Here is a 17,871-nt window from a genome sequence, read left to right on the forward strand (position 1 = left end):
CTTAGCCTTTCTTTGGTACTCAATTACTTTCAAAAGATGATTTGGATTTGATTAACAAAATAAATTGTTCTAAAGTGTATATGTATACCTCAGGTATTATCCGAGGGCCAGTCTGCCATCTTAAAAGTAAACAGTTCAAAAATCTTTACAAAATGTTTATCATCTCAAATATTCAACAAATATTCATAAAATTTGCTACCGTAATACTTAGGGCAAACTTTTAAATGAAGGTTATGATCTGCAACTACTGATAATGAAGAATGACTGACAATAAATTATGCAATCAAATTTTTAATAACAAAGATACTATTTTTAACATGGTCAAATATACTTGGCTAAGCCCAGATTTTAAAAAACAAAAGTATCTAGCCCAACAGTACAGCCATACAGCTTTGTACACAACATTCCATAGATCAACAGAAAATACATTTGAGCACAAAAATAAAAAATATTTAAGGAGAATCTCTAAGCAGCATTTTATTTCTGCAAAACAGACATATAGTACTGATTAAATATCTACAAGTGCTTTTCCTTTACAAAAATACATATATTCTTAATAGACTGAGTCATTAACAATGACCTGGTAATCTTTCACTTCAATTTGAATGATTTATAAGCTAAATCTTACAACCACAAAAAGGTTTTTATTTGTATTAAGATGTTACCACTTTTGACCCCCCCAAAGAAAAGCTTAAAATATTTTATATTTCAAAGGGAAATTAGCAACATAACTGTACAATATAGCCTATGATGGTTTTATTTAGTGTGAGGGCTACTCTATTAAAAACTGGTGCTTGCTGTTGTTTTGCCAGATGCAGGAACGCAGCAGAACACTGGTGCTCCCCCCACAAGCTCTTGTCGTTGACCACAGCTTCATAAGGACACTTGGGCCCCCACCCCCATTCGAAAAAATACAGCAAAAGGAAACCAACCTCAAACAACGTCAGGCTGATCCCATTCCATTTCTAAAGTGCAGAACCTCCTGCTCTGCTGGACCAATGTGAAGTCCACGGATATATAATCTATTCACTCCCTCTGCATTGCCCAGAAATAGTTAATCTTCAGTTTGTACTAGATTGCTTTCTTATTCCATGAAGCTCTGAAAGATGGAAAGAAAACTGGACCCACTATTTAATATGTTTCACCTGATTGTAGATTTAAAGATAATTAAAATTAAAAAGCATTTCTGAATAATAACTCAAGTTTTGAATCGTAGAAAAAGGGGTGTAACAAGTATTTGGACACATTTTAAAGAGCATTTAAAATAATTTATTTTTGTTTAATTTCATAACTTTCTGAAAAGGAAGTGCTCAAGCATTTTACTTCTATTTGAAAATACAGTAAGGATAGCAAATAAACACACTACTTGTGAAAACTACATTACATTAGGAAGAGAATCACTTTTAAATTATTGGGAAAATGCCACTGCTTTAAGACAATACTATGAAAACCCTGTAATGTATACTTCAGTACATTTTAATGAACTTTCAATCTGAACTTTTTTTCAACAAAATACTACTGAATTAGGTATATCAAGTAAATCCAGAACTAGCTGGTTATTTTGTGCTTCCAAAGGGTCTGAGTTTCTAGTATATTTAATATTTTTCAATTCTTATAAACCAGATCTGGCAGACATGTTATATTCCTTATTGTAGGGATAGGTATATATCTCAAAATAATAGCATTTCACATTTTTATGTTTCTAACCCAGAAAATTAAAGTTATGGCAAACTCACTCATTTTTGTAATTCCCACAACCAATATCTGTATCTGACTGGTATAAAGCATGCCTGCTGGAAAATTCCTTACGGTAAACCAGAGTGTGTAATGGAGTGCATCCACCTCTATCCTATCCAAAGAGGTTTACCTAGTGGCCTGTCAGGAAGACTTCATTATGTGAGTTTTACTTGAGGTGACCCACAGCATGGGCTCCCCAAAAGATCAGTATGAGGACAGGGCTTAACCTGATGTATATGCTCTTCATCTGGGGCCCATCTTGCCGAATCTGGCTGTATGGCTAAATTCTAAAAACAAAGTAATTGCTGAGAAACAAGACAAAGAGTTACTTTAAAAAAAACCACAGGCCTTTAGGAAAATTTTGCTTTCAGATACAGAAAGAGCATTTACTTCCATGAGTCCGATAGAATGTACTGTTTTCTACACAACTAAGCATGTCTGCAATTTTACCAAAGTCTGTCTTTAATAAAACTTCTCATATTACTAAGAACCTAGGAACTAAATGAGCAAAATTTTAGTCTATATCACCTCCATGGAACAAAAAGCTTCTCAAATTAGAATTTAAAATCTCAATTTCAATTTTCTTTTCGAAGTATGTATTTCTCCCACTTTTCATCCAGAGGGAGGCTATTTGTTGTGTTAATCTCTTTTTCACCTTTGAGGATTTCCTAAGATCTGTCAGATGGTGCTAGAAAAACAAGATACGTAGCTGAAAGGAAGTATGTTCTGATTATTGCAAGAAAAACCTGCATTTGATTGATCTTACCATGAAAATTAAGTTTAAAGCCTTTCTTTGGTGATATTTTAGCAATTACTCAAGGTTATTGCCTAATTATATAAAAGTAAATTGCAGTCTAAAAATTTCCAACCTCCAAACAGTTAAAACTGTCTCTCTAACATGGTTATTAACAGTAAAATGTCTTTGGTGATATCTATTTTCTTATGAAAATCTTTCAAAAAAGAGATTACTCTAACTTACAAGAGCCTATTTAGATACAAAACCATTGATAAGAGACAGGGACAGGAAACTCAAAATTTATGCAGTAAATCTAAAACAGAAATGCACTTTAGCAATGAGGCACTTTCTCTTAAATAGTTCAATAAAGCTAAACAGTTCACAATATTATATAACATACTTTTTTTCCCTTAAAGAATCATTTTAATTTAGGTTACATATAGTTGAGCAAACTCATTACATTTATAAAATGTGGCATATTAATATGGGACAGATTTTTTCATGAATAAAGAAATATACTTTTCTAAAAGTGGTTAAAAGACATCACCCAAGTTATCTGGACCCCAGACTGAATGACCTAATATTACCTCATCAGTGAACCTTTTAGTTTATCTTTTTTTTTTAATACTTAAAACTATTTTGTTAATCTGGAGAAAGGGCCATATTTGGATTTTTCTATTAACTACTAATATGATTACTTCAGTTAAAGTGATGTCTATAAAGCCCAGGCCTTCTTTAGCTCCAAGGTTCCTTGACCCTTGTACATCTATGATATCTCAAGCAGAGAAAACAGATTACGTCCATAAAAGATTTTGTAAAGTTCTTTCAGTTTGTTGCTTAAGAAACAAGAGATTAAAGAAAACCTTAATTTAGTTTTATTCTCCAATTTTGCATATTCAGATGATTATTCCTACAGGCTATTTGTATGAAGAGGTTAATAGTATCCCAAGTTCATAAAACTAACCACCTGTCTATTTTTGCCTGTATATTTTTTCTATACGGGGTCTCTTACAAATTCCACAACCTGACTCAGGGGATAATTGACTAGGGATTAGTGTATTACTAGACATGAAAGTAGTCCCATACTTAGAAAACCAGAGTTGAATATCTGAAGAAGTCTGTGGTTCTAATAGCAATACCACATTACTCAGGACCATCATAAAATGTGTACCTTTCCCCATATAACTGATGCCCTTCTTTATGCAAAGTTTTCACATGTTTTGGCACATATTCTATTGTATTTCAAAAAATGTTAATACATTAACATTAAATAATTTTATATAAAACTATTCTCAATTCCATAATTGCTTCCTATATTTTTCCTTGGAAAATAGTGACATCACATAAGATGAGGCAACAGGCCAAATTTGAAGAGATCATGTATAAACTCACTTAAGGCTGTAAGTTTTGGCTGGGGACCCAAAAACATCCAGGTCTCGTTTGTGGTTTTTAAAATGCACTCGCAATTCATTTTGAGTTAATTAAAATCAACTTCCATAAGTAATCACTGACCTAGATGTGACAAGTTTATAAGAAATCTAAAAATTTCTTAGGGATATCAGGGAACTGCAATTGACAGCAGAGAGAAATAACTTCTGTAGCTGAAGAGTAAATTCAGTTTTTGGTTTAGTGTAATGATCTGTTGCAACCATTTTTAAAGAGTTAACAAAAATCTGCCTTTTAAATTCTGTTTGTGAGCCCTTCCAAGCACAAACACAATCTAACAAAAGGAAATTTTAAAAATTTTGCCATAACCTTTCTCACAAAAGTCAGGCTAAAAACAACAGAAAACTTTAGACTTTTTGACTTGAAACAAAGGTATAAGGAAAAGATAGTTATGAAGTTTCAGCTTTTTATATTGTGAAATGCATCAAGATTTAGCTGTATTTTGTATGTGTTTCTTAGTCGTACACTGTTTTATTCCTAAGAAGCATTTTGAGATTCAGAAGGCGTGACCCTGTGATACATTTTACCTGAAAATGCAGCACGTCTACTATGTATACAGTATAAAACTGTGTGTCACACACAGATTGTGCTCATGTCAGATTTCTAGAACAAATATTTTTCCTAACTTTCAAGACTGTTTCCTAAGTTTCAGAGGTTAACTTTGTTTCAAAGCAATTAGTAAAACAATTTCCAAAGAAGTTTATGGGAAAGAAGTAAATGTTAACAGGTTTAAAATGAAGTTCTTCATATAATTTAAGGTAACAAGACTTGTAGACTTATCTCAAAATGAATGGAAGACTTAACAAAACTGCAAAATCCAGGACATTATCCTAGCTCTGACCTTAAAGAACTTATGTATAAAACAACAATCCCATTTCTTCCTGATTACTACAGGACCTAAAATGAAATATCCTCAAACCATTAATTCTGGTTAGCATATTTACCTACGACACTGCATTTGTTCTATTTTGTGCATATGGTTTGGAAATGTGACAGGTTAGCAACAGTTTTAATCTACAATTGCTTTGAGATTTTTAAAATCCATAAAACAGCTAATGTTATCTGCTCTAAATATCCTAATGCTTAAATCATCATAACCTTCTGCATGCCACAATGACACACACCTAAGGCCAACTGAAAAAGGGAAACAGTGTACTCGTTAAATAAGAGCCACAATATAATGATGTGCACATGAAGTGGGCTACACGACGGCAATGACGCTTCAGGAAGCAGCACCCGCTCGTCATAAGGCATTATGAGAGATTAACCTCACTTACACATTAATTTTGTCAGAAGTAAATGTGATCAGCTGCCAGCATTTCAAATGGTTGTGAATCTCACGTCAGCTCTCCAAGAAGTCACATACGTTTTCTGGAGGGTGAACAGGCCCTCCCTGGATGACTGGTAGACTACACAGACAGATGACTCAAAACGCCTACAATTATAATGTGCTCTAATGTAAAGAACAATTGGAATTCTTCCCAAAAGGACTTGCACACTCAAGAGTGAACTATTTTGCACACAAAAAGCTTACTGAGAACAGGACAGTGGCTCAAAGACCACTTTTCTAAATATATTTCCCATACAAAATAATTTCAAGATATAATAATTATTAGTTCCTTGTACAGTACTCTATTTAAACAAGAATTAATCAAATAGTAAGTATGTGAAAACTGCAACACCACAGAGATTGAGCCCTATTACTAGTGTAATCAAACATTAGAACAATCTTGGAACAGGCAAGCAAAATATTCAGAAGGCTGAATCACGGCTGCACACCTAACTGATTTCAACCATGACTTGTACACTGTGAGACAGCACAGATACCTTACGCAGATGGTTCAGTAGCAGAATGGCACTTGGTTTGCTCTTAATAGAAACAACATAGATGCAACTGACAATTTAGAGACAGACAATGGCCTTATTCGCATGCTGAAAGTCTGGTTGTGTCCCTCTAGTCCACACACGGTTCACTGTGCAATGTTGATGAGTAAACACGTAGCTGCAGGATTCACTCAGTGGGATCTAGGCCCCTTGGTCTAACCAAAATCGATTCTTGGTCGATACTGCAATACCATGGGGTATGACTATAAAATAAAAACAGAAGATGAATAAGACTGTGTTGATATAAAAACAATATAGATTATACATAAAAGACTTAAAGAATGTGCAATTATAATTTACAATATTTCCTGGTACTGGTGATTATGACAATTGAGATTGTAATTATCATTAAGAGTTTATATTTTTAAACTGCTATTATTTTCTAGAATCAGTCAAGCTTTCCATAATTTGCAACAAAGGTCAAGTTTGAAGGCCTGTTGATGTCATACTGGTTGCATATGTGAACAGTACTAATGTTAACACCTGGGGTGAGGCAGGGCCTGGGGAGGATGGAAAGCTCTCACCTGCATTCACTCATTCACCTGTGGGGCTGAACACGGCAAGCCCACAGGCTGCACTCCATTAGAGCTGCTGTTTGTGAGATCCCACTGAGTCACAAATTAAGAGAGACCTCCTGCTATGAATCTAGGAAACTGGGGTAGTTTACAAGTCACACATTTTATGTAAGTCTGACACTTTTTTTCTTTTTAGCATTTAAAATTTAATGGTCATTTAAAAAATGTTGAAAAACAAGTAACTAATTGCTAGGTGAAACACTTAGGTTACTGCCTCCTTTCAACAGTTGATACTAGTAAATATTTGGATTTGACTATTGTATAATTGAATGGTTCAGACTGGCCTTCGGGTTGCTCTATGTAGGGAAAGTGTCATACATCAACATGCAGCACTACAGAGGAAACAGCTTCCGGCGGTAAAAACCACACTGCTACTTCTGCGTCTTTTCTACCCTCTGTTTTGCCATATCATATAGAACTCAAACATCACAAAGTGAGAAAGCATCTGAAGAACCAATGGTTTTCTTAAAGCTGCAATTTCCCATTTTAAGAATGAAATTTCTAGGAGCTACTTTTATGAAACCAAAAAAGGGCTGAGATGGCCACTGACTTGTTCCCCGCCCTTGTCTCTGTGTAGGTGAATGCAAAAATCCCATGCAGAGAACCGTCTTCTTTCCTACAGACGAAAGTGGTAGACTGAGATTCCATAACCCTAAAAATGACTGTTTCTGTAGGTATCACTGCTATGCTACATCCTGGGAAGTCTCTCTCACCATTCAGCTCAGGGTGGGACTGAAGGAATGAAAATTCCTAGATCTTGCTGTTCCTAGCTGAAGAAGTAAGGTGATGCCCTACAGTTTTCTCAGGGCTGGGGTAAAACTCACAGTCTCTCAGGGTTTCCATGGTCTAAATCTACTGTGGTTAAATTCTGCTTACTTGTTTTTATTTAAACTTTATTCTGTTCCCTCTGAATCACAATATCTGTGAGTGAGATACAGAAATCTGCATTTTACAAAACTCCCTGGGTTTTCTGAAGTTCAGGCAGATTTGGAGACTGCTACCTAGACATCGTACTACCCTAACTTGACTACTTCCCATCCTACCTGACCCAACCCACAGCTTGCCTCTCATTACAATAACCTTTCTAGCTTTGCTTTCCATTCCTGACTCTGCTGAGTCTGCACACTTTCTGCAAATAATTCACTCATTCAAAAATCCATTAATCATGTACAGAAGAATCCATAACTAGTTCTATTAGGATGAAGGAAGAGAGGGAAGTAAAATGGCTTGGCTGTCAGTGGTTGGGATTTTCTCAGTTTTTGGCTGAAAATGGTTTTGTCTTCTCCTCCAAGTAACCATTTGTATGTGTGTGTGTGTGTCCTATGACAACATGAAGTTTAAGAATTACTGGTGTTACAAAACTGGAAATGGTTAAGGTATACTTTAAGTTCTATGTGTTTCAGTTTTGCCTTCTGCAGTAAAATGGCACTGCATGCACTACAATGAAATGTGGCCTGTCACTCCTCTTAGTGTTACGGGACTTTACTGAGCAGAGAGTTGCCAGTGCTCAGTCTCATCATTTACTAAAAGAATACATACTTCCAAAGTATAATATGTATTTCAGATGTGATAATTTTAGAAAATGACAAAAACTGACTGGTTGATGTACTATTTTTCTTAAAAAATAAATTACTTAGCATAAAAGTAACCTGGTTTTAGATTTAGAAAATACAGAAGACCACCAAGAAAAAAGGAAAATCATTTAAATCCCATCATTCAAAGATAACCACCATGATCATTTTAATGACATCCATCTAGTCTTTCTGTCTACATTATTTTTCTTTTCAAAGCTGGACTCATGCTACACATATTTGGTAAATAATTTTGTCCATATAAGAATTTTATCCATTAAAAAATTCCATAAACTTATTTCTACAGTATTTAATATGGTCCTACATGATCATTTTTAATGCCTTTATAGAAATAAATTATCAATGTCTTTTATTGCATATTTTAGTTAACTCCATTTTTTTTTGCTATTGTAAATTTACTATGACACAATGATCTATTCCCCACCCCCTACCCTACCTCTCCTGCACCCTCAGGGTTGGTTCCTAGAAGTAGGACTGCTGATTCAGACAGCATGAGCATTTTAAAAGTCTTTTTGGTAAATACTGTCACACTGGACTTCAAGAAAGTTGTTCTATTTTTACATTTCTCAAAGAAATATGAGTGCTCATTCTTCAATAGCCTCATCAATAATGAGTACTACCCCTTTCCTCACTCTTAATTTGGAAATTTAATAAGCATAAAATAGTATTTTATTTCTTCTTTCATTTCTTGACTTCTAAATAAGTTAACCACCTTTATGTGCTTACTATCCAGTTGTGTTTCCTTCTTTTGTGATTTGCCTTATCATGTCTTTAGTTCATTCTTCTGTGGAAAGGTGAACGCTGTCCTAGAGATTTGTATGGATTCTTTATGTATTAAGGACAGCAAATCTTTCTGTCATATATTGCAAATATTTCTTATTTACGGTATTTTTGCCATGTACTTTTCAGTATTAGTAGTCAACTTGGTTTTTTGTTTTTTGTTTTTTTTTCCTTTTACATGTACAATGAGAAAGGCCAGTCTCACTCTGAGATTAGTTACCTATGTTTTCTTCCTGATCTTTGCTGGTACCATTTTAGCCATGAAAAACACATATAATGTGAGCTATGGATTGAATCCCTCCCCACCCCCGCCATGACCACCACCAAAAGTCTCAGTACAATTAACTGAAAACAAACCCTACCAGATCACATCCTATCCCAGTGCATACGCTCCAAGTACCCCGATTCCCCTGCCAACTACTGTCTCTGCTCCAGGCCCTTGGCCACCTTGCAGCCCTCAAACCACCGGACATGATCACGCCTCTAGGTCTCTGCACTGTGTGCCCTTGACCTGGAGGGCCCTACCCCAGACAGACACACAGCTATTACTCCCACTTGTTTTGGATCAAAAATCACCATCTCAAAGAGGTCTTCCTTTGGCTATCTTATCTAAAATATTCTATTTATCTACTTTAATTTTTCTTCTAACACTATAAATTTTACACATTTATTTTTCATCTGTTATCGTCGTTAAGAGTTCAGGCTCCATGAGGGAAATGAAATTTTTTTCACTTTTTACTTCTGTGTTCCCAGGGCCTAAAAGGTTGCCCCGTGCATAATTAAGTGCTCAACAGATATCTGTGAATGAATCTTTTTACCCTCCACTAATGTGAAATACTCTATAGATTCATGTTCCTGAGCTATTCTTTTTATTCACATGTCTATGTTTAAGTTAGTACCCGATTTTAATTATTTCAGCTTTAAAATACATTTCAGTATGTGGCCATGCATGTGCCCTGTGATTACTCTAAAAAGGTGACGGACCAGAAGCACCAAGCTATATTTCCCGAGGAACTTTAGAATGACTTTGTCAAGTTAAACAAGAATCTGGTAAAAATGTGTTTGAAACTATATTAAACTTTATAATTTAATTATGGGAAGAACTAATGTCACTATAATATTTAATATACTAAATTTCTTGTGCACAAAGTGGTATTGTGGTTATATATGACAAGGTCTTTGATCTTAGGAAACATATGCTGAAGTATTTAGTGGTCAACTGTCATGATACGTGGAATTTAATTTCAAGCGGCTCCATAAAGCAATAAGAGATTTATAAAGAGATTAACAAGATAAGGAGAGGAGAAGAGGAAGAAAGGGAAAGAGGGGGCAAAAAAGGTAGAAAAATGGTAATTGGTAAATCTAAGTAAAAGTAAAGGATATTCCTTTGTATTATGTCAACCTTTTTGTTGTCTTGAAAATTTCCAAAGTGAGAAGCTTGTAGGAAAAATTAGGACTTAACATCGAATTTTTATCAAATCCCTCTTCAGGATCTACTAATATTTATTTCACTTAGTGTTTCTAAGATATATACATAATTTCCCTCCCCCCAGCATTAAGTCATTCTTGCATTTCTGATACTACTATTATTTGGCCTTGGTTTATTATTCTTCCAGCATATTGTTTTAATATATTTAGTATGTTATTTATCATCTGTGTTTCTATATTCAAAATGAGATTTGATACTCATTTTCTAATTGGGGGTTCTCTGTCAGTTTCTGCTTTCATGATTATGTTACCTCTGCAAAATGAATTTGGAAAAATTCCATCTTTTTCAATGACTTAGAACAATTTAGAATGGGAATGGTCTATTCCCTGAAAATTTGAGAGAACTGTGACGATTAAAAGTAGTTTTATATTTAGGTATCCTTTGAAGAAGTAATTCTTTAATTTTTTTTAATGTTTTTCATAATTTAGTGATTCACATTTTCTTCTTGGGTGAATGTTAGTCCACTATTATTTTCCTAGAAAACTGTCTATTTCATGAAATTTTCACAAAATTAAAAAATTTAATAGTATAAAGCTACACATATAATATTTTCTTATAATAAAATAGTGATAATTTTTTCCTTGAAGTTTTCTAGGTGATTTTTGGCTAAAGATGCATCCTGTTAATTACAAGTTCAACTTTCTGACAGGACTACACTCTATAATGAAGTGTTGAAGAAAGAAAAGGAAATGTGTATGGATTTTTGAAAATTTGGTCTTATTCTAGTTCTCTAAAACTTTAGATCAGAGTTTAAGAATATCTGTATTTCTCAGGAAATAGACAAGAGTGCCAAAAGTAAAAGCAAAAAGCCATGTATGTATGAATTATAACTAAAGGCAGGAGCACCACTACAATTCATCCCAAAATAGCTGTGAAGCTAAAATCAGCCGAAACATATACACAAATCTCACCAGCTCAGTTAAATTGTTTTCTCACCTTTCACCCTTAACTGCATAATGTAAGAAGGATGATTTTTTTTCCTCTAAATGATTTTCCTCCCAGCCTTTATAGTTGCTAAATTTGCTTACTACATTACTAAAAACCAAACCAAAACAAAACAAAAAATAGGACTTAACCAATGTGTATTTAGAAACACACATTTTAATGACAGTATGGGGATTTCCATGATCACAGCACTGACAATGAGACTGAGGGAAATTCTAGATAAACTGCTAATTTAACATTTTTTATTTGAAATGGTTCTTTAAATAGTTAACATATATTTATTTGTCCCGGCCCTAAAACTGCAACATCAGAGGTAGGTCTGCTAGTTAAGTTTGTTGTATGATTACAATTCTCCTTTCTTGGCTCCAAGGAAATAATGATGAAGACTAATTTCTGGGATAAAAGAAGAATGGAGATTTTTAAGAAATGCTATGATTAATCCATGGATTAAGGTCAATTAGATCATCTCTGTTCTCAACAGTAATCCTTACTATACTAAACTTAGTCTCTTCTGTTTTCCAAATTTTTAAAATGTACTTATATTCGATAAACTTTCCTCAGAGGCATGTTCCCATTTTCTCAGTGCATTCCTAAAGCAGTTCACTATCATTTCTGTGCTAGAAGAGGTAACTCCAGTACAGTTCTTAGGGCAGGGCCTAGTAAGCAAGCTCACAACTGCATTTAGCTGCTGCTGTTATTTAGCTTCACCTAATCTGGCATTTTATCTTTCATTTGTGGGTGAATGACTGATTTAAAAAACATACACACAAAGAAGTAAGTACAGAGCAGAGATCCAATATGGAGCAGAGATTTCTCATGGGCTGAAACTGGTAATAATTAAAAATCCCTGATGCATAAATAATGGCCTTAACATTTATAATTTCATTTTTAGTTTGGTAAAATTAAATAGATAATTCAAGAAAACTAGAATAATGGGAAACTTTGGGGACATAAGTTGAGAAGATGAAGTTTTGTAGCTCAAAGAAGTCAGTTATGCGAAGTTACATGTCTTAGGAACTTGAGTTTGGGGTGAAAGCAGTCACCTGGGTAGCGGCAGGCATCATTAGGGTCATATGTACCGTCGTGAGTGCCTCTTACCTGATACAAAGGGCCATCCTGAGGGCAGACTTGCGAAGCTGAGCAGTTCAGACACCGAAACTGCGGAGGAGATGAACTCATCAGATAAGAGGCATCCACAACTGGATACATATTTAAAATATTTTAACGTCAAACATGAGTCAACATGATTAATTTTAAGTAAACACTTTCCAAAATATGGTAGTTGTTTTTGGAAAAAGACTTTAATAACTTAGTGACTGGTAAGTTTTAGCTTGAAATAATTTTAGTCTCTAAATGTGAGTTTTGTTAATATTCTGCTAATATTTACCAAGATGGTGACTTATCCTTTCCATCTCTTCTTCAAATACTAAACTCCCGAAAAAACCCTCACCTTCTCAATCCAGGAGGGGCGCCCTCTTTCTTCCTGTGATTAATCTCTCCTAGATCTCCTCTTCAACCACCCTAAAAGTAACACTGTTCAAGAATCTCAGAGCTCTGTGAGGGGCAGGGAACTTGTCTTAGTCTGTAAGGGGTTCAGTTTCTGTTTTGGATTAGGTTCTTTATCTTCCTCAGATTAGACTTAGTCTCCATAACTGTTTTAATAGTATTAGACTGTGAGCTCTTTGAGTCTGAATCTTATTCATATTTGTAACCTTAACAGCTAAGGCACAGAACTGGCACACAACAGCCACTCAAAAAAAGTTTTATGAGTAAATCAATGAATGAACACAGTTTTAAACTAGTGAGTAGATTCATTTCTAAATCCACTATCTTTTAACAGTTAACCATTCATATTAAAAAAATCATTCCCAAATCTTGACTTTTCAGTATTATGCAGAACAATTATTAAGCATATATATTTTAACTATAATGGAATTATGAAACATAAAAACTTTAAAATTATGCACATGTGAATTCAACACTGCATGCCTCTTCAAAATGGAAAAAGAAAAGATTAAGAAATATGTGAGGTATAAATTAACCACAATGAACATAATATCCCAGGGCAGATTTTTAAAATATACTTTGAAAGAATATTTCAGTAAGCAATTATTAAAACAAATACATTGGTAGCTTTTAAAATAAAAGTTTAGATATTTTCCATTTCCTAAAAGACTTTGGCAATTTCCTCCCTAGTAGTTAGTCCTTGAATTTCTGTACAGGGCTCATCAACATGCTGTACGACACGCCCAGCACTGCTATGCTTGGCCACCTTCCTTCCCCCCTCTCTCTGAAGACTGCCCACACTCTGGCCTATCAGACTTTGCCTAACTATGCAAGTCCCAAATGGCATTTAACAGTAAAGAGGGTAGAAAGAGGCAAATTTCACTACATTTTTTTTTCCCCTATTAATCCCTTTGGTATCAGTCAAGGTAGATGTTTGCTTTTCCTAAAATTGCTTGGTAATGCAAAGAAAGCAAAGCAAGACAAACGTGGTGCAGTAACTTTAGGAAGGGACTGGCAGGAGTTGCTGGAAGAGATAAAAAACCAACCAGGATTATCTGGGAAAAGGGGGAGTCCGGAGAGTAGGTGCTCAACCTACCCAAGGAAAGGTAAGCAGGAAGAACGTGAGTTCACACTGAAAGCTGAGGCTGAAGAGACAGAGATATTAACAGTCAGCTTGCAGACATGAGACTAAGTGTAGGAGGAGAGAATTATAATAATAATGGAAGCAAACATACATAAACTATTAATGAAATAACATTTATTATGTCTGGCACTCTGCTATGTACTTTATTATATAATATTTCATTAATTCTTACTAAAATTTTTCAAGATAGGTATTATTACCCCAATTTTTAAGATCAAAAAACTGAGGCAAAACTAGGCAGCAGGATACAACTGGGAGGAAACAGCTGCAACATACATAATAAAAGATGACTATCCAGAATACATAAAGAGTGCCTAGAAGTCAGTAAGAAAAAGATAAACTTCACAATGGGAAAAAGGGACAATGGAAACGGGAAGAAACGTCATACAAGAAATACAAAGTTGAAAACATGCAGTGTTGGTGAGGGTATCAGCAAATGGGCACTCATATATTACTGGTATGATTAGAAACTGCTAACGCCTTTTTAGAGGACAATTTATCAGTATCTATCAAAACATGCACACTCTGCTATAAATCCACAACTGGAATTTAGCCAATGAATATGCGTCCACATGTGCAAAAAGATACACACTGGAATACAGCATTGTTTGTAATGTCAAAATATTTGGAAAAAAAAAAAACTAAATGTCCACCAGACGAGTATATTAATCAAATTATGCTACAGCCACGCAAGTGGAATGCTATCAACTTGCTACAAATAATTATTTTAAAATTTACTGATTCGCCACAGGACATTAACAAATGAGAAAAAAGAAGCTGCAAAACAATATGTATGATTCAATTTATATTTCAAAAAATGTGATGAACACTGCATAGATATTACAGACAGAATCCATGTATTAGATAGGTGATTAAGTCACTTCCAAACTGAGGTCGAATTCTTTAATTCTACACCCTCAATTTACAGACGTGGAAACCACAGGGCAAGCCAGTGGTCGTGGATCATGTCTCCTAAAGTCCTCTTACTCAAAGGATGGTCCAAAGATCAGGTGCACAGGCAACCCCTGGGAGCTTGTTAGAAATGTAGAATTTTTGTCCTCACCCCAGAGCTACTGAATTACAATCTGTATTTTACCAAGATCCCCAGGTGTTTTGTGATTTGCATTAAAGTTTGAGAAGCAATGGTTTAAAAAAAGGTACATTTTCTCTAATAAGCAAAAGATGAACACCAATCTTGAGTTTAACAATCCCGAGGTGCAGATATTGCTAGGAACTGAAAAATTTCTAGGCCTTAGCTAAGTTTGACCAGATATTTGATTCCTAAAGATAAAAGTCTTTCAAAAATGCATCATGATGAAGACAAGAATCCAGAAAGAGCACAGAGGACAGAAAACAGGCTGAGCCTGAAGTGGAACCATCCAGGGTAAAGGGGAGGAGAGGCCCAGATGCTGTGTGGCACAGGCAGAAATGTCCTGCTCTTGAGGAGTGGAGGCAAAACTGACTTCCCTAGATTCTTCCTACGAGTCTAGCAAAAGGACAAGGTAAAGAGGTGATGTGAATATGGAGTAACCTTACCTGAGGCAAAAGACCCAGAAAGGCAGAGGTGGCATCCACCATGAAGAGGGAAGAAAACCAAAGACTTAACTCAGAGACACAGAAGAAGAGTATAGAACTTCAGAGGCCTCTCCACAGCACCAAATAGAATACAAGACTGCAACTGCCAGCCAAGTCAACAAGGAAGTTAATCCCATGCCAATCATAATCCCATTCTCAAGCTCACCTAAACAAATAAATGGGGAAAACTAGCCAACACAATTTAGAAATAAATAAATAAATAAATAAATAACAAATAAATAAATAATAGCTTTTCCCTAACAGATACTGATAGACACCATAAAGTAACCTAAGAAGGCCCAACTGTTTTCCTTATAAATTAGTCTGGACTTTATTTAAATATATCCCAAAGAAAATGGATAATTAGATAGTTTTAGATAGGAGTGTTACGTGATCAGATTTTCATAAAAGCTATAACGTGAAATGCTGGTGTAGGATAAGTCCTACTCAGAAGAACAAAACAGAATGTCCACAAACACAGACATACACGTCTGCTTGTGTACACATATGTCTAGATACACATGCAAAGATAATGGTGACATCTCAAAACAATGAGGCAAAGTATGAATTATTCAATAAACTATTTCTGGCAAAAAATTCTTAGAATAAGAGTCTTAGCCTCGCTGCAGGGGTGTGTATGTGTAAGTGAACAAATCCCAGGTAGATTAAAATCTTTAATATAAAAAAGTACTAGAAGTGAAAGAACCATAAAGTGGTCATTAGGAAATACACCGACCCCAGCCCAAGATGGAGGCAGTCCGCAACACCAGTGGAGAGAGTAATGTGAGCTTTTCAGACAACCTGGCATCTTGCTGGCAATGGAGGGTAGAGATGGGAAAGGATGTGACTGCAATAAATCTGCTGGAAGGGGCCTGATCAAGAAATAATAGTTTTATTATTAATTTGTCCATTCACTCCAACTTTCAGAATTCATCAACTTTAATAACTCATAATTAACTGGAACATGAGCAAAAATTTAAAATTTATTTAACAGAAAACAGATGGGAAACAAATTGAAATAAACGAAATGACCCTTAGGCTATATTTTGCATAACTATTACCTTATAAAAGACAAAACTTTCATTCAGTTTGCGCTTCAAACAAATACCTGCTGAGTATCTGTACTAGGCACTGCTTTAGGTGCTGGAGACTCAGCAGTGAACAAATAATCATCCCTACCCTCAGGTTACGTTTTAGCTGGGGACAAACAAACATAAGTAAGAGGCATAGTGATGATATGAAATACTGTGGAAAATGGTAAGGCGTGAAAAGGGATTAAGAGTGCATGTTGAGAGACAGGGTTGGACTATTAAGGGAAGTCAGAGGCCTCACTGAGAAGATGGTGTAGGAGCAAAATTTTCTGAGTGAAGAGGGTAAAGGCAACAAGTTAGGTGGATACGTGGGGAGGCAAGGGCAAGCGTGGCATGTCAGAGGAAACAAACACAGAGGCCAGTGAAGCCAGAGGGAGGGAGCAAAGGGTAAGATCAAAGATGTGTCTGGGGAAAACTGTGTGGGGTTCACCATCTATAGTTCCCTGAAAGGACTTTGGCTTTTACCTAAATGCCATTTGATGTTACTGTCGAATTTAGAGCACAGAAGCAACACGTTCTAACCCGTGTTGAGAGGGTCACTCTGGCTGCTATGCTGGGTGAAGATGGGAGGGGGCACAGGTGGCAGCAAGAGCAGAAGCATGGAGCCCAGGAAAGAGACTTTTATAGAAATTCTGGACAAGAGCGATGGTGGCTTGGACCAGAGTGGTAGAAGAGGAGGTGATAAGATGTAATTGGATTCTCATTATTGTATTTTGATGGTAGAGGTCAAAGAATTTGCTAAGGATGGATGAAACTAATCAGGACTGACTTCAGGGATTTGGGTCTGAGTAACTGGAAAAATGGAATTACTAATCTTGGAACTGCTGAGAATGTGAAGGCTGAGGGAGAAACAGGTTTAGAGGAGGAGAACAAACAGGATTGTCATGCCAAAAAAATTAAATGGGCTAATATATTACTTCACTGTTGTACTAAGTATAAAATGTGGTATTTTTTCTATTTATTGGTTTAGTTTTTACCTGAATAAAAATAAGGTACTAAACCATTTTTTTGAACCAATTTTCATTAAAATATGCCTTAAATAACCAGGGAATTTAAACTATTCAGAAATGTGTAATCAGAAGCATAACGCTAGGAAAGACTGATTTCTCTTTATTAATAACAAGTTCTATGAATTAGCGCTTTCATGCTTTGACACTAAGATAACTGGCAGTGTGGGAGACCTTTGGGAAGGGATCTTGTGAAGGACAAGTGAGTGTCAACAGGTGTCTTGCAGTGGGTGTCTAGTTACAGCTCTTCAACCTTAAGGCAAACCTATTCATAATGATGATTTCAAGCACTAACACATACTGAAGTGTCCAATGAACTATCAAAGAAAAGCTAAAATCATACCAATATGGTATTACCACTATG

General features: G+C 35.4%; 1 protein-coding gene across 6 annotated transcripts in view; it reads right to left on the reverse strand.

Annotated features, from left to right (window-relative positions):
* Positions 1–281: 281 nt before the first annotated feature.
* The window catches only part of PCGF5 (polycomb group ring finger 5), a 118,084-nt gene continuing 100,494 nt past the window's right edge, over positions 282–17,871 (reverse strand). For 5 of the 6 annotated variants that reach the window (XM_057734513.1, XM_057734514.1, XM_057734515.1 and 2 more), the window contains 2 exons: positions 12,283–12,342; positions 282–6,006 (listed from right to left, as the gene is read on the reverse strand). In XM_057734513.1, coding sequence (XP_057590496.1) covers positions 5,959–6,006; positions 12,283–12,342 — 108 coding nt within the window. In that variant the 3' untranslated portion in view covers positions 282–5,958. The remainder of the gene's footprint in view (positions 6,007–12,282; positions 12,343–17,871) is intronic. The other variant, XM_057734516.1, reaches the window with a different exon arrangement.

This window comes from Hippopotamus amphibius, chromosome 5, assembly GCF_030028045.1.
Source record: "Hippopotamus amphibius kiboko isolate mHipAmp2 chromosome 5, mHipAmp2.hap2, whole genome shotgun sequence".
Lineage (NCBI taxonomy): Eukaryota > Metazoa > Chordata > Mammalia > Artiodactyla > Hippopotamidae > Hippopotamus > Hippopotamus amphibius.